General features: G+C 45.3%; 1 protein-coding gene across 5 annotated transcripts in view; it reads left to right on the forward strand.

Moving 5' to 3' along the window:
* COL4A6 (collagen type IV alpha 6 chain) overlaps positions 1 to 23447 on the forward strand; it is a 264484-nt gene that overhangs the window by 218052 nt on the left and 22985 nt on the right. For 2 of the 5 annotated variants that reach the window (XM_032474780.1, XM_032474777.1), the window contains exons 12-24: positions 747 to 839; positions 2163 to 2216; positions 9106 to 9165; positions 10238 to 10282; positions 10756 to 10809; positions 12200 to 12269; positions 13319 to 13426; positions 14492 to 14632; positions 15467 to 15571; positions 17306 to 17466; positions 18097 to 18276; positions 18852 to 19035; positions 21638 to 21691. In XM_032474780.1, the coding sequence (XP_032330671.1) occupies positions 747 to 839; positions 2163 to 2216; positions 9106 to 9165; positions 10238 to 10282; positions 10756 to 10809; positions 12200 to 12269; positions 13319 to 13426; positions 14492 to 14632; positions 15467 to 15571; positions 17306 to 17466; positions 18097 to 18276; positions 18852 to 19035; positions 21638 to 21691 (1309 nt within the window). Of the gene's footprint in view, positions 1 to 746; positions 840 to 976; positions 1395 to 2162; positions 2217 to 9105; positions 9166 to 10237; positions 10283 to 10755; positions 10810 to 12199; positions 12270 to 13318; positions 13427 to 14491; positions 14633 to 15466; positions 15572 to 17305; positions 17467 to 18096; positions 18277 to 18851; positions 19036 to 21637; positions 21692 to 23447 lie in introns of those variants that run through there. The other 3 variants (XM_032474782.1, XM_032474778.1, XM_032474781.1) reach the window with 2 other exon arrangements.

Genomic DNA, 23447 nt, shown 5'->3' on the forward strand with positions numbered 1-23447 from the left:
TACTATCTTGAAATATATTCCCTCTTCCTTCTACTTGTGTGTTTCCCTGGTGTTTTGTATTATATCATGTCACCTCTTTCCTTGTCTCTGCTTCTCTTCTCCCCATCCTTCCTCCTCCGCCCGCTTCTCCTCCTTTCTCTATCTCCTCTGTCCCTCCTCTTTAACCTCTCACCATTCCCTTTTGTTTCCCTTCCCTCATTCTCCTATTTCCCTCTGTACTACCTGGATAGTGATTTAAGAGCCTCAAGGGAGACTGGGAGCTTGCCCTCCCCATGCTTCATGGCTGCCTCTTATAGATTGCGGTGCCCTCAAGGAGCAAATCCAGTCTCCAATGTTCCAACCCAGACTTCACTGCCTCTGCTTGTGCTCTTGGCCAAGATTGGACCAATTAGAGTCTGTTCACTGTTGCCGAGAGGGAGCCATTCACCTTGCTCGAACCCCTTTTTTGCTCTCTTCTAAATACCCTTTCATGCATGACCATGGCAACCATGAACCTGCAGTTTCCTTTCATCTGTCTTGCTTCCTCCCTCTGTGGTGCTGGTACAAAATGCATTTGGTCAGACTTATCATTCTTTTCACCCTTTGGGACTGATAGTTTCATGTCCTCATTGACGCAAGGGTGAGGGTGAAGAGACTAAAGTCACGGACAGTTTTATTTGTGTATTACATCCAGAGGATAAGCCTACCCTCTGGAGAAGTAGTCTGCATAATGTCTGCTTTGCCTAACGTTTCCTTTCATCTTACAGGGGGATGTTGGCCTGCCTGGCCCTGCAGGACCCCCACCATCTACTGGGGAACTGGAATTTATGGGATTTCCCAAAGGGAAGAAAGGATCCAAGGTAGTGAACATTTAAGAACAAGAAAAGTTAATAAGCCTTTTCCTATCAATACCAGAGTTCAACTCTAATAACCAGACTATACTGGTAGGATAGAGAGTTTGGGGTAATGGATTTTTGTTTGGAAGTGAGGGTAAAGCTTCTTTGTCTTGTCCCTTGTAAAAAGCTTTATAAAAAGTCAGTTTTTTGGTGTATGAATATGAGTGTGCTTGGGTTTCTGAGTACTCGTTTAAGTCTATTTTCTGTGTTTCAGTTTTGCAGATTCAATTATCAAGATGCTGAATAACTTAAACGTTAAATAGTTGGGTTTTTTCCTCCTAACTACCAACTCTCTTAGTACCTATGGTGTCCCCAAAGCACTGTGAAAGAACAATAGGATAGAAATGGTTGCTTTTGAATTATCATTTTAACAAAATTATTTACTCTCAAAACTTGACCCTGCAAATAAGGTACGCTGTCACCAAGTGGCAGTAGATACCCTGATTCACCTGAGCTGAACTACCAAGGCTGAAGCTACAGACCTGTTTAACCAAGATATTTTATCATCTGCATTTTGATGTGAGTGAGAGTATACATAGTTGTATTTGAATGGCTGTATGCTATTAAGATGTGCAGATATCTTCCATGAACCTGAATTCCCAACCTTCCTGGGGTTCCCTTAAGTTTTGTGATCCTGTGCCCCTGGTCAAGAGACCCAGGGAGGGGAAGGTGTCTAGTCCCATTTCTTTAGTTTTGTCTTTCTGGAAGCAACAGCACCAGGCCCTCTCCAGGTCTACAGGAAGTAATCATTGATTGGGGAACAATTTTGGAGCATATGAAAGATTGCCTGCCTCCCTAATCATCCCCAAACCTCAGAGAGCCCTTCCATGGTACCTAGAGGTAATTTACCATATCATGGAGAGACAGATTAGAATGTTATGTGGCCCTATCTAAACAGCAATTGTTACTCTTTTCCCAAAACCATTAATGTCTTTGTAGCCAGTTATTTGCTAGAGGAAATCATACTGAACAACTTCTTCCACTAGAAAGAAAATGGATGATCTTCTTTTCTGTCTCCCAATTCACCTGGGCATTTGAGATTCTGTTTTAGATAGTTTTTGCTCCCTGCCATGGACATTGGTTCTTTCCACACTACAAAGGGCTCCCTGAACTAAGACATCCTGGTATAGTTACTAGCTAGGAAGCATGGGCAATCTGCACCAGCATCTGCTGTCCCAATTGTGATATACTATGGTTCCCCACAGCCCAGCCCAAGTAAGTCAAGGGAGCCGTGTCTATGTTCACTGCTTCCTGCTGCTACTCACTAAGCTTTGGTTGATTTTCTAGGGTGAACCAGGGCTTCCAGGTTTCCCAGGAATAAACGGTCCTCCAGGTCTCCCGGTAAGTCTCCCTATTTGGTCAACATGTATTCAAGGATCTGATGGGACAAAAGCTATACCAACACAAAGCTAACAGGGAGACCTCTTCCTGTGGTTATTGTTGAGAATTTCACCAGCTCCATTACTAGAAAGCATTTAAGAAAATGTTCTGGTTTCTCAAACTGATGAGGATATTAGATTGCTGATGAGACTATATATCTTTGAGGTTATTATCTCAAGCTCTGGAGTTAAAACAGACCTAGGCTTGCCTTCTGATTTCACCAGTTTCTAGCTATGTGACCTTGGACACGTCTCTTAACTTTTCTGAGCCTCAGTCTCTTAACCTAGAAAAAAGGGATGATAATAGGGTGGTTATGAGGATTAAATGAGATGAGATGCATGAAAAGGACTTAGTACGTGCCTGGTACTTATCAATTGTTCAGTGAATTGTAGTGTTTATGACCCTACCTTCACTTTCCTATATGCCCTTGTATCTTAGATTCTTTCACCCAACAAACACCTTTTGAGGGTCCCTAGGTGCCAGGCCTTCTGCTGGACTCTGAGGCTGTGGCAGTAAATAACAGTCCCTGTCCTTGAGGAAAGTACATTCCAATGGGGGAGTGAGGGAGGAGCGAGAATAAACAAGTCAATAAATGAATCAAGAACAAGTCCATAGAGTGGTCAGTGATACATAGAAAATTTTTAAAAAAGGGTATAAGTGATGGAGTGTGGATGGGGAATGGGATGGGCTACCTTGAACAGAGTGATGACGAAGGGCCTCTCTGAGGATGTGTGTTTGAGGAAGCAAGTCACATGAAGATCAGAAAGAGTGTTTCTGGCCAAGGGAATCACAAGTGCCAAGACCCTGAGGCTGGAACAAGCTCAGGGCTTTAGAGGAACAGGAAGAAGGTGAATGGTGGAAAAGAGTGAGCAAGGCTGACCACCCGGCAGAGAGGCCAGAGCCAGATCATGGAGCCCTTTGTAAGTCAAATGTGGCTTTATGTTAAATGTAATAGGAGGCCATTGGAAGGCCCAGGCTTGTATTTTTAAGAAGATCACTCTGGCAGTAGGTGGAGGAGGGTAGTGGAGATTGGGGGAGGGGAGGCAGCAAGCAGAGGCTACTGCAAGAATCCGGGTGAGAAATGGGAGTGGCTCTGGTGATAGCAATGGAAATGGAGAGATGTGCACAGATTCAAAATATAAAATGGTAAAACTTTTTGTTATGGAACATTTCAAACATATACAAAGTGGCGAGAGTGGCATAATGATGCCAGTGGGTACCCATCACCTAGCCTCCATAATGACCAACTCATGGCTACTCTGAAGCCAAGAACAGATGTATTATGAATACCTCAGGATTTCTAAGAGATACAGACTCTTTTAAAAATGTGGTGCTGATTTCATCATCACTAATTGTCAATAATGACTTAATATTAGTTAACACATCAGAATTCAGATTTATGATTGTCTCATAAATATAATTTTTAATAAGTGTCTTGTTTTGAATCAGAATCCAAACGAGGTCCACCCATTTCATTTGGTTGATAGACCTCTTAAACCACAAGATGTGTTGTGAAGGAGCTGAGGAGATTTCCATGGACTGGGTTTAGGGGTCAGGAGGGAAATGGCTAAATCAGAAATGACGAGGCCTGCCAGTGCTTGCTGGTTAAGTAGGGATAGATGACTGCGGTTGTTCCCTGCACTTCTTTGAAACCCTTTGCGTCTCTCTGGATGGCCAGGAAACAGAGCTAACAGAAGCAGTGGCTCAGATTGCTTCCATGATGTTCCCTATGACTCCATGGAAACACAGGGGCGCAGAGAATCATCTGTTCAATGGTCTTGAATTTTTTTTCCGTTTTTTTCTTTTCAATGGCCATTTTTTTTAACATTTTTTTATTGAGTTATAGTAATTTTACAATTTTGTGTCAAATTCCAGTGTAGAGTACAATTTTTCAGTTGTACATGAGCATATATATATATGTATATATTCATTGTCACATTTTTTTTTCGCTGTGAGCTACCACAAGATCTTGTATATATTTCCCTGTGCTATACAGTATAATCTTGTTTATCTATTCCACATTTTGAAATCCCAGTCTGTCCCTTCCCACCCCCCACCCCCTTGGCAACCACAAGTTTGTATTCTATGTCTATGAGTGTTTCTGTATTGTATTTCTTTTTTTTTTCTTTAGATTCCACATATGAGTGATCTCATATGGTATTTTTCTTTCTCTTTCTGGCTTACTTCACTTAGAATGACATTCTCCAGGAACATCCATGTTGTTGCTGCAAATGGCGTTATGTTGTCGGTTTTTATGCAATGGCCTTGATTTTAATCAGCTCAGTGTCTAATGAATCAGAAAGGAAAAGAATCCTGATGATGGAGACAGGACACTGGGACTTCAAACCAGTCCCAGCTCTGGGACTTCGCCAAGTCTCTGAACCTCTCTGTATATCTGGAACATGGCACTGGTCATATCTACCATTTTGAGGCCCAACTTGCAATGTATATCAAGTTTCTTTATGAAGTAGAAGCTGTGCTGTCCAATATGATAACCACTAGCTAGCCACATATGGCTACCGAGCCATTGAAAGGTGGCTGTTCTGAAATGAGATGTGCTGTATTAAAATACATACCAGCTTTTAAAAATGAGATGTGAGAAAAATAATCAAAAATAGCTCGTTAACAATTTTTACTTCAGTGTTGAAACGACAATATTTGATATATTTGGTTAAACAGAACGTCAGTAACTGAATCTCACCTATTTATTTTACTTTTTGAATGAGGCTATTAGAAAATGTAAAATAACATAGTAGCTCACATTATATTTCTATCGGACAGCCCAGATACAGAGTACTTTGCAAGTGGGTTGGGGAATAAGGTCGGCACCTTTCTTTGTGAGCATTTCACGTAGATTCTCATCATCTCAGTCATCCCTGTGACATCAGCAAGGTGGGCGGGGCTTCTATGCCTGCAGTGATGAGGAAACCATGACCCAGATGGGTGGAAGAGGCTTGCCCAGAGTCACACAGCAAGTTGTTAGCAGAGCTGAGACTGAAATTCAGTTTTCTTGAATGCTAGCTAATTCCAGGCTTTTTCCTCGTACCATACTGCCCCCTACAGTGTAGTTAGTTCTTGTCCCGGCCCTGGTAGATTGTAAGATCTCCTCTGTCCTTTGCAGTTTTACTGGCTCCTGCTCCCTGCCTCCCTCCCTTGCTCCCATTTCCTTCCCCGTTGTACCTCAGAGGATTGCCCCTCCTGCAGTTTCAACCCGTTCCCTTCTGCCCTGTAAAAGACAGACTCACTGACAGCAATGCACAGTGATAAATTGCAGTCCCATTTCAAGCTCAGCATTTCAAGTGTTTCACAGTGCAGGCTGAAAAATAGAAACCTCAGTTGACAGTAAAGATATCCAAGCTGGAAAATACCTTCCTTTATATATGACAGAGTATTTTCAGAGAGTGGGAATCAAGAAACCAGTGTTCTCATCCCACTTTGGCATGGATTCCATGGGCAGCCCTGGCCAAATCGTGTAACTCCTTTACTCCTAACATCTCTATCTGCTTAATGGGCACATTCATAGATACCTTCTGTGCCTTCTGCCAGAAAAATTGTAAGGAGAGAGGTGGCAACCTGTTTTGAGATACTCTGTGCTTTTCAGCAGAAACACATTTCTTAAATCCAAATCCTTCATATCGGCTTTTTATTATGCACACTCACTGAGGAAACAAGGCAGTGCCCAGGGTGGAAATCTCTAGGGAATCCAAAATGTTCCCTTCGACCATTTGTTTTCTTTCCATCCTAGCCCAGATCTTTGCAGGAGCTGCTGACAACTTGCCTGAGTTAGGCCTCGCCTTTGTTGACTTGCCCCCTCCACAGTGACCAAGCAGCCCTCCTTTTCTGGCTCTGCCCCACCTTCACACATGGTCCCAGTGGCACACTCACACGTAGGCCACACGTACTCCCATGGAGACTGTCACAGGGAGTCATGTACCTCTGTGCCCGCCAAGGCGCCAGCACACATAGGGTAAGGCGACATGGCAGATGAGGAGAGAGAGAAGAGAAGAAAATGGCGAATCCTAAGGTCCCTATTGAGTGGATCTGAGGCAACTCCTGGGCAGGCGGGAGTTCTTCAGCTGAGCACCAGACTTTCCAGGCACTTCAGGTAGGTCCTGCAGAGGAGGAGGAGCCCCATCTTGACAGGGGCCCCTGGCACCCTGAGGGCCGAGAGCAGCGGTGTGACGCGGTCAGAGTCCACAAGGAGACTGACTTTCCTAACCTCTCAAGTCACCCTCGCAGTGCCAAGCAGAACCCATTCCTGCAGTTTAGCTTCCAAAATAGGACCACAAAATATGATCATTCCCCGCCCCTCCCCCATGGCCTCTGCCCCCTTTCAGGCTTCAGCCTCCCTCCTGCCTTCCTGCCCTTGTTGTGCAGGTGGGGCTTGCCCCTCTCCAGCGCCCTCACTGGGGCCCCAGGGAGCCTGCTTCGGGCCAGGGAGGAGCTGGAGCCAAGGGTGACGTCACTGGCAGCCTGCCTCTCAGGCCAGCAGGCCCCTGAGGACCCGGGGCCCAGGTCTCTTTGACTCCGCAGTGGGGCCTGACACGCCCTGGTTGCAGCCTAGGGTTTGCAGCCTGCCTTTTTCTCGCACCACCCTCCTCACTCGGCCTCAGTGACAACATCACCCCCGGACCCTGACCCTTGGCCACCTGACTGAGGAGTTTTTGCAGAGCCACTAATATCCTGGAACTAAAAATACCAGGAGACCAGGGCCATAGAGAAGCAGGCCTATAAACAGCTAAGCTAGCACCCTCATGAGGCCCTGGGGGAGAAAGGGTGTGGGAGCAGTGGGTGCAGGTCAGCTCATGACAAGGACTGACTGTGACAGGGCCGGGGACCGGGACATCTTGCTAGAAAAGCTTGTTCAGCAGGGCCTCGTGCGGGGCCTTCCTGCGCCGGGAGACAGGCAGAGCCTACAGCCCAATATCTTGGCAAGTCATTTATGTTTTATTGGCTTTAACCCACACACACAAGTTACTTTTTAAAATTCTTTTCCTTTCTAAACTTTGGGTGTATTTCTTTCTTTTTGTTCACCTTGTAGCTCAAGCTCTCAGACCCTCTTTCTGAGAAAGCGAGAGTCCAGAAGCTCTGTCTGCTTTCTGGAGAAGGAGGACAAGGCCCCCTTGTCTTTCCAACTGTGGACAACATAGGTGGCGGTTGTGAAATTGTTCCTGAACATTCTTTCCTTCATCCTTTGCAATAGTTTTTTTCTCTGGGTCATTATTCTGTTTAATTCAACAAGTATGTATTAGACTACCTTGTATGTGTTCAGCCTGCAGTAACACGCCTTGGAGGAGACAGAAGTGAGTGTGATACGCACCTTCTGCTTACAAACTTTCATCCATAACCCATCCTTGTGCTTGAAGAGTTTGGGGCAGCAGGGGCTTCGATGCCCAGACCAGGGAAGGCTGCATGGAGTGTTTAACTTCAGACACCAACAGACACCGGGATAGCATGCCATGGTTTCCAACTTGAGCTGTAGGACTTCAAGATTTCAAATAAGTTGGCATTCGGTTTAACCCACAAGCCTTTCAAATAGAAATCCTATTCAGCATGAGGTCTGAGCTGTTTGACTCCTAAATGGAGACATAGAAAAGACAACAGGCAAGTAGGAACCAAAGCCTGCTTTGAATTGGACCCTTCACAGATATACACTGCCCCCGCCCCTAACGAAAAAACAACAAAACAACCCACATTAGAAAAAAAAAAAAAAAAAAAAAACCTTGGGCCTAGAAAGCTAAGGGCTATTCAGTTAACTTTCAGTACCCGTGGAAATGCTCTGAGGATGTAAGAGGAAGAAAAAACTACAAATGCGATTGGAGGAGGGCTTTCCCAGCCAGCTGAGCCAGGTCACATCAAGAGGACAACAGGAGATGTGCTCTAACATTTAGTGTCTTTCCCAAGCTTACGTTTGAGAAAACTTCACTGCCTCCTTTACTCTCACAATAGGCCTAAATGCTATTTGCCAAAATCTATGCTCCTGGAAAGTCCAGTTTTAAACAAAATAACAAGACGACCCCAATTAAGTTTATTATGAAAGACTTGATCCACTTTGGTAATGAACCCTTCTGTATCTAAGGGGCCCAGAATGTGCTTGCCCTGGACCTGGAAGGGAGGAAGCTCTCCCCTTCACTCAGTTTTTTGGATTTCCGCTTGTCCCTAGAGAATTCCTGAGTCATGGCCGTGGCTGCAAGCCTTGACCTCCTGTGAGCAGGGCAAGAGGGTTTGGCGACCACCTCACAGTCCCTTTCGGAGTGCTCCTAGGGTTCACAGTGTTCTAGGCCACACCGAGACAGAGGTACTCCTTCCCACTGAAGAGGGTGTTGCAGTCATCATGTCGCCAAAGGGTAAAAGCCCTTCTAGTATCAACCCCCAAGTTTTAACACAATTCTCCATTTGCGGTTCAAAGAATCAAGCTCTTAAATTGTGGGAGGCAGCCTGTTCCCGTGGAAAGGGCCCTGGAATGGAAATCTGAAGCTCTGACTCTCTCACTGACTCTCTAATCCATACGAGATGCGTGGCCCTCCTGAGTGTTAGTCTCCCCATGTGTAAAAGTCAGTGAGGTTAGCTATGTCATCATTTCCGTGCCGGTAGTTCAGATTTCTATAAATTCTCATAGTAGTATTTTGGGGAGACTTGACTCCTAGAAACAAAAAGAAACCTTGATTGAATGGTTCAGATTGTATCCAAGTCCTCTGTGCTTCTCAGGTGGTGACAAGACACTCAGCATGTTAAGCCTCCCCAGTAGGATAGTGGAGCTGGTTGCAAATTACCGCCTTGCTTTGGATGGAGCCAGGAGACCTACGAGGAAATGGATGTCGTAACTTGTGGTTCCTTTTTTTTCCTTTAGGGATTTGGAATTGCTGGAGAAAAAGGAGAAAAGGGAATCCCTGGCTTGCCAGGACCTAGGGTATGAACCTGGAAGGCTGTTTGCCTGCGTCTGTCAGGTCACCTGGTCCATCTTTCCTGTTTGCTTCATTATGTTATGTAACTTGATGGCCACCTAAGCTTCTCTTGTTTCTCTTTCTCAGTGCTTGGGCAGGCCCCTGAGACCTCCTCCTCTCTGCTTTGCCCTATTCCCTTGACTTAGTGGCTCCCTTGAATAAGGACTGATATACCCCCCACACCAGGTGGCTCCTCTGCCTATTTACTCTCCTTGTTCTCATGTATAATTACCTTCTGGACTAAAGAATGATGTGAGTGTTGTCTTACTTTCATTCCATTCTATCCTGAGGGAATGTGGTCAGGTGGGCAGTAGGGTAGGGGAAGTTTGCAGGAATGGAAGAAAGAGACCCAATTGCAACTTTTATAGGACAGAAACAAGCCCAGGAAGTTCTAGAACATAGTGAGCAATGTTTGGCATCAACAGTTTTTAATAATAATCTCACTTCAAGTGAAGAAATAACTGTTAGCCTCTCTGAGTCCTAGCCTCAGGCCCTTAGGTCTTAGGCGGTAAGCAATTGGCCAATCTTATTCTTAAAGAAGCAACATTTCAGAGAACTGTGTCTTTAGCTGGGTCTTGAAATTTGTTAAGACTCTTTTGAGGATTCAGCAATGTTCCATTACCCTGCCACTTCTTTCTCTACCTTCCTCTGCTCCCTTGTCTTGAAAACACATAATCACCAACAAAGAATGCATTGGGGGTGAGAGACAAGAGGCCCTCCCACAATCTATTTAAAAATCTCATGACTTGGAACTAATGCAGACTAAGTATAATACCACCCAGCCCTTCTACCAAATTCCACCTACTACTTAAAATGTTTCCATTTATTTGGCTCTTTAAAAATTCCCTGTGTGGCTATTCAGCCTGATGGATTAGTGCTTAGAAAGAAATCGTTAAGCCAAGTCTAGGAACATTCTCTTACCTGATTTTGGGAAATGCTAAATCCTGAACTCAGTTGGATAGCTTTGTTATATGAGTCCAGTGGCTTTTTCTAGTGTGGGCTATTAATCTTTCTAAGGTGCCTCTATTCTCTTTACAGGGTCCCATGGGTTTAGAAGGAGTCCAAGGCCCTCCAGGGAGTCAGGTATTTTGGTTAATATCATTAAAGCCTCAGTGTATAAAAATCCTAATCAAAAAGTCCCCTTGCTTTACTCAACATGACCATCTATCCAAAGGGAAACATCACTTATAATGCAAATTGTCCACCCCCCTTTGGTTGATCGAATCTCAGCCACTCATTTCCTTTGTTTCTACCCACGAAGGTGAGTATCCAGTGTTGAATTCAGCGCCGTGCTCTGACGCACTCATACGTCTTTCACATGTTACCAGGGCCTGGGAAGGCCAGCCTGCTTGTATTCATCTCTAGCCTTGTGGCCCTTGTCCTAAAATGCAAGTTGGCTACCTAGCTCCATATTGGCTTCTGGGAACATTTTACAGCTTCCAGAGTCAGGTATAATCCATACGTACCCTGGAATGCTGGCCAAAATCCCCGCGCCGTTTGCCCTGGCCTTATGCTGTTAGACATTCAATTTAGTTGTAACTGTGTTTCCGTCACAGGGCAAGAAGGGGTCGTCAGGTTTTCCCGGGCTTAATGGATTCCCAGGAATTAAGGTAATGTTGGGAAGTGAAAATCCAGGACTGGGGAGATGGAAGGGTGAAGAATTACTGTGTAGTAGTAATAGTAGTAGTAGTAGTAGAAGAATAAGTAGTAGTAATAATAATAATAAATGCTGTTTAGTCCATTCAGGCTGCTTTAACAAAATGTCACAGACTGGGTGTCTTATAAACAACAGAAATGTATTTCTCAGTTTTGGAGGCCGGAAGTCTGAGATCAAGGTGCCAGTATGTTGGGTTCTGTTGAAACCTCAGGCTTGCAAACTGCCTACCTCTTGTTATGTCCTCACATGGCAGAACGGACAAGCTAGCTCTCCTGGGCCTCTTTTATAAGGGCACCAGTCCTAATGGTGGGAGCGCTACCCTCATGACCTAATCACCTCCCAGAGGCCTCATCTCCTAATACCATCGCCTTGGGCATTAGGTTTTCAAGATGAATTTTCAGCGGACACAAACATTCAGATCATATCAAATGCCTACATAATGAGATGGAGTATTTCTTAATATTTGGACATTTTAGCTGCCCCCCTTTTTACACAAAAGGTGGACAACCTACCGTGAACACACAAAGCTGTTGTGCCTCCTTAGATCCTACTCGATCAGTGGTAGACTAAAAGGCAGGGGCGGTGGTTGAGGAGCAAATCCATCCCTACAAGGAGAAATATTTTATTACCGACATTGTGTAGAATTGCCAACTTTGGGGTTTTGTTACTGTTTTTAAATTCTCTCAGACAATGTATCCCCTTATTGCCTGCACCTGGGGCAGACGGCACCTTCCACTCCAGCCTGGATATGCCACTGCACCTGATTCTGGTACCTGAGGCCCTCTTTTGAGAGAACTAAGACTCTTCTGACTTCCTCTGCCTGACATCATCCACTGACAAGGGCTGTGACAGTAGCAGAGTCCCAAGCTTACTGAAAGTGGGAAAAAAAGTTGAAACTCGGCCCCCTCCTTAGCACTTCCCAGGCCCAGAAGTGCTTGTCCTGGAGTAAGATTGCAAAATAAAACTGGGATCCCTTGTCCTTGACAGGTTTGCAATTGAGTGTCAGGCCTCTGGCCTGCCTTGTGTCACCACAACCTTAAATTTACTGGACTTTGAAATTAAGCTTTTGGGGGAAGGGAGTATAGCTCAGTGGTAGAACACGTGCTTAGCATGCACGAGGTCCTGGGTTCAATCCCCAGTGCCTCCATTAAAAATATGTTCCTCATTAAAACACTATTGTGAGAAAAAAAAAGAAATTAACCTGTGGACTATTTGCCCCTGAAGCTCAGCAGTTACAGAAAGGAGGAAACTTACATTTTCCTGGGGAATGGTTTTGAGGGATCATAAATCTTAGGTGATAAGGTCACAGAAATATTTGTGTTTAACATATTTAATCTTTGCAGGGTGAAAAGGGTGGCATTGGCCTGCCAGGCCCAGATGTTTTCATCGATACAGATGGTGCTGTGATCTCAGGTGCAACTTTTCATTGATTTGAATAGGGAAAAAAAGACAGGAGGTTGAATTCTATATCCCCCATAATTGTTAAAAGGACTTTGTCAGGCACTGAATGGCTGCTAAACCTGATACCCACAAGGGCCACTCGTGGGTCCTGAACTTGGGGAATGAAGCTAATGCCAATGTCTTGGGTAAAGAAGCCAAGCCCCACACTCCATGTTTGTGTTGAGTCTACCAAGACTAGGATTTGGGTCAGCGTGGGTCTGGATTTGCTAAAAATGGTTCATTCTCCTAGTGATGCCAAGGGAAGGATTTATACCCTCCCAGCTAGGCTAACTTCAGCCTGATACTATGGGCCATGTGATCCCATGTATGCTTGAGTTTGACAGTTTCATAGGAAGTAGAAAAGTATCTTTGGCTAGGAGAGCAGGTGGTCGTCAGCCTTCAACAGAATGACACACTGAAAGTTTGTCTTCACCTCTCCTTGTTCTAGTGACTGTGTGTGCCCAACTCTTCCCTTTGCCTTCTTCAGAGATCCAAATGCTCAGTGTCTCCAGCTACTTCTCACTTGACCAAAGGCTTCTAATATAGCACCCCTTCCACTGGGGTCTCCTAACCTACCTCTCTCCTCACATCCTCTCAGGCCTGTGCCCTGTCTGGTAAACTCACTGAAGCTGAGGTGTTAATGGCTGACAGTGGCTTCCTGTGTTCCACACTCAAGAATCCTGTGTATAACATGAAAAGTAGACTTCAGCACCATAACCCAAATGGTAGACATTGGAGGCATTACAGCAGATCGGTAGTGGTAAAAGAACCTTCCTCATGCTTACCAGATCTCACCACGGAAGGCAAGCCCTGGCCTGACCAGTTCTGAACACTAGTAGAGACTTAGCTCAAATAGGCCCATTATCATATGAGAGCATTAGCATCGGGGGACCTATGAAGGGCAAGAAAGGCACTTCTAACCTGAGACCATCTCCTAGCAACTCTTTTTAGGCATTTTGTGGCATTTGTGGGCCTCCCTTCGGTCTGCTTACTGCTTTTTTTTTTTCCCCTTGCAATGCCAGGTTATCCTGGAGACCCTGGTGTACCAGGCCGCCCAGGCCTTAAAGGAGATAAAGGTATCCAGGGCCTGCCTGGCCCTTCCGGTGTCCCTGGATTACCAGCTATACCAGGTAAAACAAATGAACCCACCCCCTGCACAGATCAGTCCTCTTTATATTTAGGGTGTTGCTGTTTCCCAGACTCCAGCATGCCCTTTCTCTATTTACTCTTAGAGGGAGACACCTGTGTGTTTTCTGCCAATGATGCTTGGGGCCATTCATTGCCTAGGTTAAGCACACTCTGGTGCTTAGCATCCCCTTCTGAACCTCTGGCCTGGTCCATACCTAGCCAAAGTCAAAAGAAAGGTAGACTATAGTCAGTAAGCTCCCCACAGCCAGCCCAAGGCTAATGTAGATGAGGACAGGGCCTGAGTGAGCAGCTTTCCTCTGACCTCAATAATGTACCGTACCTAGATAGGCAGTCCCAGATCATCACTGAGGTTTGCAGCAACCAGAGGAAGGCTGGGTTGGACAGCCAGAGCCCTGTCACTCTTTTGTGGATGTGCCATCCCAGCTGATGCTTGCCACAAGGCACTAACAAAAGCCCAGAGGAAAGTCTGTACCCAGACCTTCACTCTGTGCTTAACCCAGGCACTGAATGGCCCCAGCATCCTATGAGTGACACCCTTGAAACCATCATTGGAGGAACACACCTAGATGTCCCCCTGTAGGAGTAAACAGAGAAAGGGTATGCCAGAGTCTGGGAAACAATGATGTCCCAAATATAAAGCCTCTGACATTACCTTTCAAGACACCAGTATCTAAATTCCTCAGAGATGGGTCTCTGTAAGGACACCAGTGCTTTTAAAACAGCCCCTTGGAGGAGGTACAGTTGATCCCAACACCAAGGGGGAAATCATAGAGAAGTAGGAGGCTAGAGACCCACATTTCCCTCTCAGGTTTGCCATGGAGAAGTCCTGTGCCCTGGACCATGTTTCTGTACATCTTTGAGCCTCCATTTCTCAAGAGATTAGGCTAGATGATTCCTAAAGACCCTTCTAACTCAAATGCAGGAGGAGGGCAAATGCTTTCCCAAATTCTCCCTTGGAGTTAGTTTCTATCATATGCCATTGATTGGAAGACCCCTGGAGAAGATGGCGATGTGCTGAGCATTTTTGTGTGGGCTTATCCTTCCAGGTGTCCCCGGTGCTCTAGGCCCCCAGGGAGTTCCAGGCCTGAAGGGGGACCAAGGAAACCCTGGCCGCACCACAACTGGGGCATCTGGCCTCCCTGGCAGAGATGGTTTGCCAGGCCCACCAGGCCCACCCGGCCCACCCGGTAAGTTGTTCATTTCTCTCTTTGGTCTTGAGAAACAGGTGTGATCCAGACTCCAGAACAGTCCTGATTTATGATGGAGGGAGCATTTCACAGGTTAGGGACCACAGAGATCAGAGTGTTCATCAAGGAATAGGCAAGCTATGGCCATAATGCTGCCCAGACACAACCCAGTGCCTTCCGACCTCTGTAGTCATTTCGTTTCCCCCTTCACTGTTCTCAGCCCCTAAGCCTGTGGTCTTGTAGCTCCCAAAGAAATAGCACTGGCTCTTACAAGCTTTTCCTGGTCTTCAGGGCTCTGGCAGGGTAGGCTGAGAGCCAGAGAAATGGGAAACCAAGCCTGGATCCTCAAGGTGGCTGCTAAAAGCCTCCACAGGGCTTATTCTCCTTAAATCTTCTACCTGAGTTTGGGATTCTAGATTCTAAGAAAAAGGCTAGAAATGTGCCCCGTATGTTTCTTTGTAACCTAAATCCCCTGACCACTGCAGCTGGTTCCCAGTTCCTCTTTTGTCCTAAGAGGACTTGCTGGGATCAACATGGGGACTGCTGAGTTACTGAAGCTGCCTTGGTCATTCCTGTATTCCCAGTGTCTAGTCCAGGGCCTGGAACATATTAGACTTTCTGGAATTAGTAGTAGAGTGAATCAAGCCACCAGAGAGTAGACTTGCTACAGACTTCAGGTCCCTGTGTTGGATTTGGGGGGTGGGGGGTGGGAAGGGGGTGTCTCTGTTCTAGTGGTTGAGCTTTGGGGACCCTTGGTGACTGAGTTGATGTGCTGAGTCAAATGAGCCCAGGCTCATGGAAGTTGCCATTCTTTTCCATTTCTTTTTTCTGCAGGTCCAGCATTTGAGACTAGAACCCTACAGAGCACAGAGCCAGGGTTGCCTGGTCTCCGAGGAGAACGAGGTCCAAAGGGAAACCCAGGCCTGAAAGGAATAAAAGGTGATTTGGGCCCCTTAGGTTTCTTTGTTCCCCAGACTCCTTGGAGAGGACCCCCTGGGAATGAGCCAACCAAAAGCCTTGGAAACCTGAACAGAAGCCATCTTGGATCTTGACTGGGGATTGGATTAGAGGATTGTTATAAGTGATGTATTTGGGGCTCTAAGACTGAGACTGGCAATTGAGGTCACACAGGACAGAGTGGCTCCCAGGCTATTCTTCCTGCCCCCTCCGCCTGCAGAAGCTGTTCTGCACACTCCATGACCCCTCTCAGTTTGTAAGGCCAAGGCTGGAAGTCGCTTATCATTATCTTGAGCCTGAAGGAAAGGGCTCTGAACAGGTCAAGACGTGGAACTCTGAAAAGAGCCAGTTGGCTCCAGGAAAGCAACTCCAGTCCCCACTGACGTTGCAGGACTGACTGATGACCCCAGCCTTCGGCTGCACTGCTCTCGCCATCTTCTTGCCGTCATTCCTCTGTTTCATGCTCTAAGGAGAAGATGCTAAAGTGCAAATAAATCAATTCATTCTAGTTCCAGCCCAGGGCCGGGTGGAGGAAGAGGTGAAAGTGTCAGCTGCAGAGAGGTTTGGAGGTGACGCAGTGGTTTCAGGTTCCTGAAGTCTCTCCCCTTCTCTGAAGGAATGAACAGCTCTCCTCACCCTCAAACAAAGAGGATTTAACTTCCCCCTCTCCTTTCTTAATGTCCTATCGTAAAATGTCACTACCTAAGCAGAGGAGCTAGTTCAGAAGTTTCTGAAAGCTCCATCTCTGCTATTCAGGTCCAGGGAAGACTGGGGGGAAAGGGATATTAAATGGTGAGTCTAGACCTAAGATGTCAATGTTGGCCCTTCACTGACTCACTACAGAGCTAGTGTGCTTCTTAATACCATTCTCAGACTTAAAACAGGGCCAGCTCCAATGCGTCTCCTCCTCTGTTCCCATGGGGCCAGAAGGTTCTAAGTCTGAAATAGTGATAGTGATTTTCAGGTGATTCACTGGACATGAGAATCACCTAGGGGAGATGATGACAAATTAGATCCTTGGGTCTGGCATCCTGAGAGTCTGATTGATTAGACCTGGGGTGAGACCCAGCAAGCTGCCTTATAAACAGGCATCCCAGGTGAGTCATGCAGGAGGTCCACTGATCACACTTGAGAAATGATTATTTGGAGAACAGATTGTTCTTCCAGAGTTCCGGGGGTTATCAATTTTCTAAATTAAGAAAAGGCCCTTCAGGATCTTAGGAGAACTCAGAGTCACCTGTGTTGGCCCAAAGTCTCATTTTCTAGACTGTAAACATGGAAGGTATAGGTGGCTGGGCTGTCTTGCTAGTGACTCCTTGATATCTCTTCAGAGATGCTTTGCTGAAATCCCTATCTTCGGTTTATTTGACATTTGTCTCTGTGTACAAAAGACAAAGGAAAGACATTTTGATGAACAGAACCTTTGAGTGCATTGGATTCCAGAGTCTCAGCTGGTTAATGTAGGTCAGTGGTTCTCAACTCCAGCTGCACATTAGATTCGCTGATGGCTGGGCCCCACCCAACACTAATGAAATCCAAATCACCAGCACAGATGTACTTTGATGGAGAGTAAATCTAGTTCATTTGAGCCTGTCCTTTGCAGGCTTCCTGATTCCCTCCATGGAGTTGTTCAAGTCACAAATTACCACTGGCAGGTCTTCCTTCTTCTTGGAAAGATGGCCCGCTTTGTTTAATGTTGTCTTTTTTTTCCTCCAGGGGACTCAGGTTTTTGTGCTTGTGATGGTGGTGTCCCTAACAGTGGACCACCCGGGGAGCCAGGCCTGCCTGGACCACCAGGTCTCCTGGGTCTTCCAGGCCTAAAAGGAGCCAGAGGAGATCCAGGCTCTGGGGGTGCACAGGGCCCATCAGGAGATCCAGTAAGTCTTACCAAACTTTGACCCTGGAGGAGGAAATGGGAGCTTTCAAACGCCCCTTACTCCTCACCCATCACTTTCCTAAAACACATAAAAGAACGATGGGGATAAAACCAAGCTGCCAGGTTTCGATCTGTAATATGAAGAAGCCTATTGAGATGATCTCTAAAGTTCCTTTCTGCTCTAACCTACCTACGTTCCTGCCCTTCCTCCCTTTCTTAATCCCTCCTTTCCATACACAAAACCATTTACACTTGCCTAGCACTGTGCTGGGCCCTGAAGATAAAATTGGAATTAAGGGGAGGGTATAGCTCAGTGGTAGAGTGCATGCTTAGCATGCATGAGGTCCTGGGTTAAATCCCCAGTACCTCTGTTTAAATAAGCAAACAAACAAACTTGATTACCACCCCCCCAAAAAAATCTGAATGAAGACAAGATTACCATCCTCAAAGATTTTAAAATTTAGAAAGAGTAAGAAAATAAATGAGTAATTATAATCCAAGATGATGACATAATCCAGTGTCCAAAACTGCCAAAATATACCCAAGGATTTTTCTAGGTCAGACCTATGCGAAGTACCAGAATCCTATGAATTCTGCATCTCCTGATCACTCTTTTTTGTCTTTTTGTCAGGGTTTATTTGGGCCTCAAGGTCCGGCCGGCCCCAAAGGAAAGAAAGGGGAACCAACTCTCAGTACAGGATCAGGGATGCCAGGAGATCGGGGTGATCCTGGCTTCCAGGGGCTCCCTGGGGAGACAGGAGCCCCAGGCAAGGATGGAATACCAGGTTTACTGGGTCTGCCAGGCCTTCCGGTAAGTTGATTGTTCCTGGGTGATTAGCTCTAGAAATCCTCACACCTGACTGGGGCGGGGGCAGGGGGGTTCTGATGGCTACTAGACTGTGAGACAGGGCAGAACAGAGAGTCCAGAACATCTCTTCCCACCACTGCCACTAACACTTTTTGCTCTGTGCTTTTCCTTTCTGTGAAATGGGAACTTTTTTCTCAGAATGGGTCATTGGCTCACTTGATAAATGCTGGTGACAATTGACCATATCACTTAAAATGCTTCAGCTTCTCAGGCTATTCCCCTGGCAAGTAATCTAGCTGCTCTCTGTGACCCCAAGGGTAGTTATCCTGCTCCTGTTTATGGCCCCCCTACCCTAACCAATCTAGAACATTCTGTATTATCAGATCACCTGGTGTTGACAAGCTTCATTTCCATTAACTAAACTCAGAGAAATTGATTGATAAATTAGAGTGACAGGGAATTTTAACCAAAAAAAAAAGCATTGGTCATACTGGTTAGTTATTTCTGTCCTATGGTCAGAGAATTTTCCAGATAAGTCTCTAAGTCAGGCTTTCATTCTTTCTTAATGTGTTATCCAGGGTGATGGTGGACAGGGCTTCCCAGGTGAAAAGGGGTTACCAGGACCTCCTGGTGAAAAAGGCCGTAGTGGTCCAATTGGCCCCCCAGGAATTGGGCTACCAGGATCTCCTGGACCTCGTGGGCTTCCTGGAGATCAAGGAGTAGATGGATTACCAGGGCAACAAGGCCCCCCTGGGCTTCCAGGTGAGTCAGGGAATCAGATGTCTTTGGGCTTGGAAAACTGACTCCTGAGTGTAGATATGGCCCAGATGCTTGAAATGTGTCATAAGAAGACTGGTTGTAATCCCAACTTTCAATCCTCATGAGGGTTTTCATGTGGAAAAAGGATCATAATTGCATTGTGGTACAGTTACACACAGAACACTATAGATTTCCGCTGTACTTAGTGAAAAACTTCCTAACAGAGCAACCTGAGAAGGGTAACAGAGCTGCCTTGGGAGGTTATGAGCTCATAATTCCTGGAAAATTTCAAGCAGAAGCTGGATGACCATTTATTACGAGTGCTATCAAGGTAACGAGTGGAGACTGGACAAGATATCCTTTAAGGGGGATGGTAATATCATCAGCAGAGAAGAATCTTTCCTTAATTCATGAGATCTCAGACTGGGAAGAGACCCTAGTTATATGTAGTCCAATCTCCATTTCATACCTTAAATCCCTCCCATTTATTTAACTTCTTTTTCAACTTGAATTTCAGGAATTACAATGAGTGACAGTCCTGCTTATAGATCGTTAAGGTGCTATGCTAATAACTTGCCTTCTTCCATACAGCTCACATAGTTCTTGATCCCAACTTCTATGTTTCCACAACTTCTATGTTCCCATTAGTGGTACCACACTGCTTATAGTTGGCTGAAGTTTGGAAACTTGAAATTTATTTCAAGTTCTTCATTTGCAGTACTTCTTGCAATCTTTCCTTCCTCTTCTTGGCATTAAGTTCTCATTATCTCATGCCTAGCTTATCAAATACCTGTATGCTTGATGGAATACATGGATAGATGAATGGACGGGTGAATGAATGACAACAACTTCCTAAGTAGTTTATCATCTCCTACCTCCAGAGTTTCCCTGCTTAATCCCACTATGAACACTGCTGCCAACTTAATATCTGTAAAGGGGTGATACCATCATGTTACTCCCCAAGTTCAAAGCCACAAATGGTCTCTACTGAATAAAGAATAATGTTCAAACTCCTGAGGCAGTTTGGAGAATTCAAAAGTCCCCAAACATGGACACAACCAACCTTTCTGGCCTGACCTTATCTTATACTCTTCGTGTAAAAACAAAACAAAACAAAGCACTAAGACAATGGTGTTTTTCATTGTCCCCAAACACATTATGTTCATTTCCAACTCCAAGATTTTGCACATGTTGCCTTTTCTGGAATACTCTTCCTCTTGTCTCTGTGTAGTCACATCCTAGCCAGCTTTCAGGGTTCAATACAAGCCCTAATTCTTCCACTAAGCTTTCTCTTGACCCCTACAGTTTATTGGACAGTTAGATTATGTATTCCCTTCCATTAGTACTTTTACTTTGTCCAGCTGCATTGTAAGCCTTGGATCATACTAAGGAAGGTGAATAATCCTTTTTAGCATTTCTCAACCTGCCTAGTATAGTGCAATATTCCATGGGAGACTAATATACACTTATAGAGGAAAGGGCCTTCCCAGTAACCAAGGGGCTTTTCCTTAGACCTGTTTCTCCTCTTTCTACGTCACCTGTAAGGATTACAAAAAAGAAGACAGATGTCAGGTCTTGTAAAAATGTATTTCTGTTAAAATATACTTTTATGAATTAGTATAATAAGGATTATGGTACAAGTTAAAAATTGATGATTCAGGATTCTCAAAGCCAAGTCAGTATTTCAGTTCATGAATTCTTATTAAGGCTGTAAGGAATTTTATCAAATGAAATCATTTTGCCTTTTGGAGGCCCTGGTGTCAGCTATAGCTTTGCTTCTACCTCTGTTCCAAGAGATGATATTCACTCATGGTCATTCCACTGCCCCTTGGCCAACTGGGTCTTCATTCTAGCTCAACCCATTTTGCAGGCCACTAGGTTTTAAGCTGAGTTCTATTACCATGGTACCTATAAACTTACACACACTCAAATCTGGATGTTGTCAGTATTCCAACTGCTTGAAAACAGGCGGAGTCAACAGAAGGAAGCCCATGGGACCATTTCTGTCCCAGACTTCACTACCCCTGGACACAGAAAGTTCTCAGGAATACAGAGATATAGAAAGCAGTAGCCTGGGAGATGTCTTATGCAGAAAATGTTCTTGTTGCAGTGCCAAGACTTTCTAAAAAAATTACTTCAGTTAAGAGCATTAGCTTTCTTTCTCTCTCTACAGCAACCAGATATAACTCCTCGAACTAGCTTGCTTTCCACACAATTTTTAAAACACTCAACCTGTGGGTCCTGGGCATTTGCATTGTGGCCATTACTGCTGCCATGAAAAATGAAGATGCTGTCCTTAAATGTACTCACTCCAACCAGTGGTGGCTCAGGCGAGGACAGCTGCATTGCCAGGAGAGGGAATGGAGTCATCTGAAGCCTTTCAACCTAATCATGTGAATTATTACAAACCCTGGGCAAGCAGACAACTGGCTGTTTCCAAAGAGGCTCTGGTCCAGATGCTCATAGTAATCCATCACCCTGGTTATTACTGCCGCAGCTCCTGGGTCCTTGATTCCGTGTGGGTGCCAGCTACAGACAAGACTTCCCTTGGGCCTCAAGGAACTTCCATCCTGGTTTAATTTTCTTCTTTACTTGATTGGTCTAGGTGACTGCTGCTGCAGGGAGAAGGTTGGCACAGGAGACTTAGACACAGAGGGAGGTGAGAGCTAGCCAGGTCTAGAGGTGCTCAATCACCCATGGTGGCAAATCCCACCTTCCTGTTTGTTCACTTTATCTTAGACATTCACAATGGCCTGAGCACCACACTGGAGCCTCGGGTTGGGGAGGGATGAGCCACAGGCTGGGGTGCAAAGGCTAATGCTGACACTGCTTCAGAGGCTCTTTAGCACACCCCTCCCTGGAGGGAGGGCAGAAGGAAGCGGGCACGCAGTCTCTGCAAGGGGCCGAGCTTGTTCACCATGCATGCTGATGGCTCAGCTGATCTCTACCTTGAGTGTCTTCATTTATGAACTTAACTGAGGCCATAACTTGCCTTGGGAGGGACCTGCAAGGATCCGCACAGGTCTGATATTTATTCATTGGACCCAGGAGACACCAAGAGGTTAGAATCTTGATAACCAGAAGTGCTTTTTTATTCTGAAGATGAATTTTGACATTAATGGCAAAAGTTCTGAATAATCAGGTCATTTATTGCACTTATAAAACAGAACATGGGTAGAGCTGATTTCTACACTTTGGGGGAGACGGCTCTGAATTCAGGGATGTAAAGTGAAAGACAGGGACTTAAGCACAAGAGCCAGATAGCAGTATGACTTGAAGTCCTTACCTTCTAACCATTTTGACTCTCTGCCTGCAATACACAAGCGTGGTGTGTTGCACAGGACTGGTCTGAGGCAAAAGAGAAGTGTGTCTTTGATTTCCTCTGGTTTATACTCATCTTCCCTTTTCTCATTATTTTTCCTGCCCTGGATCCTTTGCAGATGCCTGTCCTTGGCCCCATGCCCCTAAAGGTTTTATTTTTCTCTGGCTATCAGAGGTGACAAGAATCTATGAAACTGGTACGATAACTTGAGGATGGATGTCTTTGTGTTTGGACCTGGCCCAGAGATATTTTTCCTGTACCCAGTTTGCTTTTTAAGACATAAAGCAATGAAACGACAATGTTCAACACACTGGAGCCAGTCTGGGCAGGAGAGTCATCTGCAGGGTCCCTCAATGATACCATCTAGGGAGGCAGTGCTTCAGCCTGGTCAAAGCCGAGCACAGGATTGGCAGCCCTCTCCCAGTGAAGCATCGCATCATGAGATGCTTGCTCATAGAGCATATTTCTTTAGTAGAGAACTAGCTCCCCAAAATAGCTCCATCCTCTCAATATCTGGCAGGATGGAAATAGGTGTGGCCATCTATGGAGGAAGATCAGGCTGTGGCCATCTCTCCACCTTTGAAAATATAACTATAAAACCTGGGGTTTAGAAGGCAGAAAGTTGCTGCCTGGGCTACAAAGTAGTGTCACTAACCTGACTGAAGTAGAATCCAGAGGATGGCCTTGCTGGAGCTTTTCTGAATACTCCTCCTTAAATAAGATAATTTTAAAAAATTGTATCCTTTGAGCACATACCAGGGATTTGAAAACCTCATATTTCTTTTATTTGAGGAACTTAATATTTGAGGACCCTGTTCCTTGACTATTCTTTTCTTCGAGTCTGTGTCAGTTAAGTCTTTGGCATGTGTTTCTTTACCTACCATCCAGTTTTGTTTAAAACACACACAAAACGCTAGTAAGTCTCAAGAAGAATCTTACTCGATTACTAGTAATGTGTTTTTATTTATTGAGGATAGGTTTGTGCTAAGGACTGTGTTAGGTTTAAAAATTAGAGGATTAATTCTTCTTTGTTGTGTTGCTTTCATTATTGAAAATAAACATAACTTTGTATTTGGAGAAAAAATAGCTGTTA

This window comes from Camelus ferus, chromosome X, assembly GCF_009834535.1.
Source record: "Camelus ferus isolate YT-003-E chromosome X, BCGSAC_Cfer_1.0, whole genome shotgun sequence".
Taxonomy (NCBI): Eukaryota; Metazoa; Chordata; class Mammalia; order Artiodactyla; family Camelidae; genus Camelus; species Camelus ferus.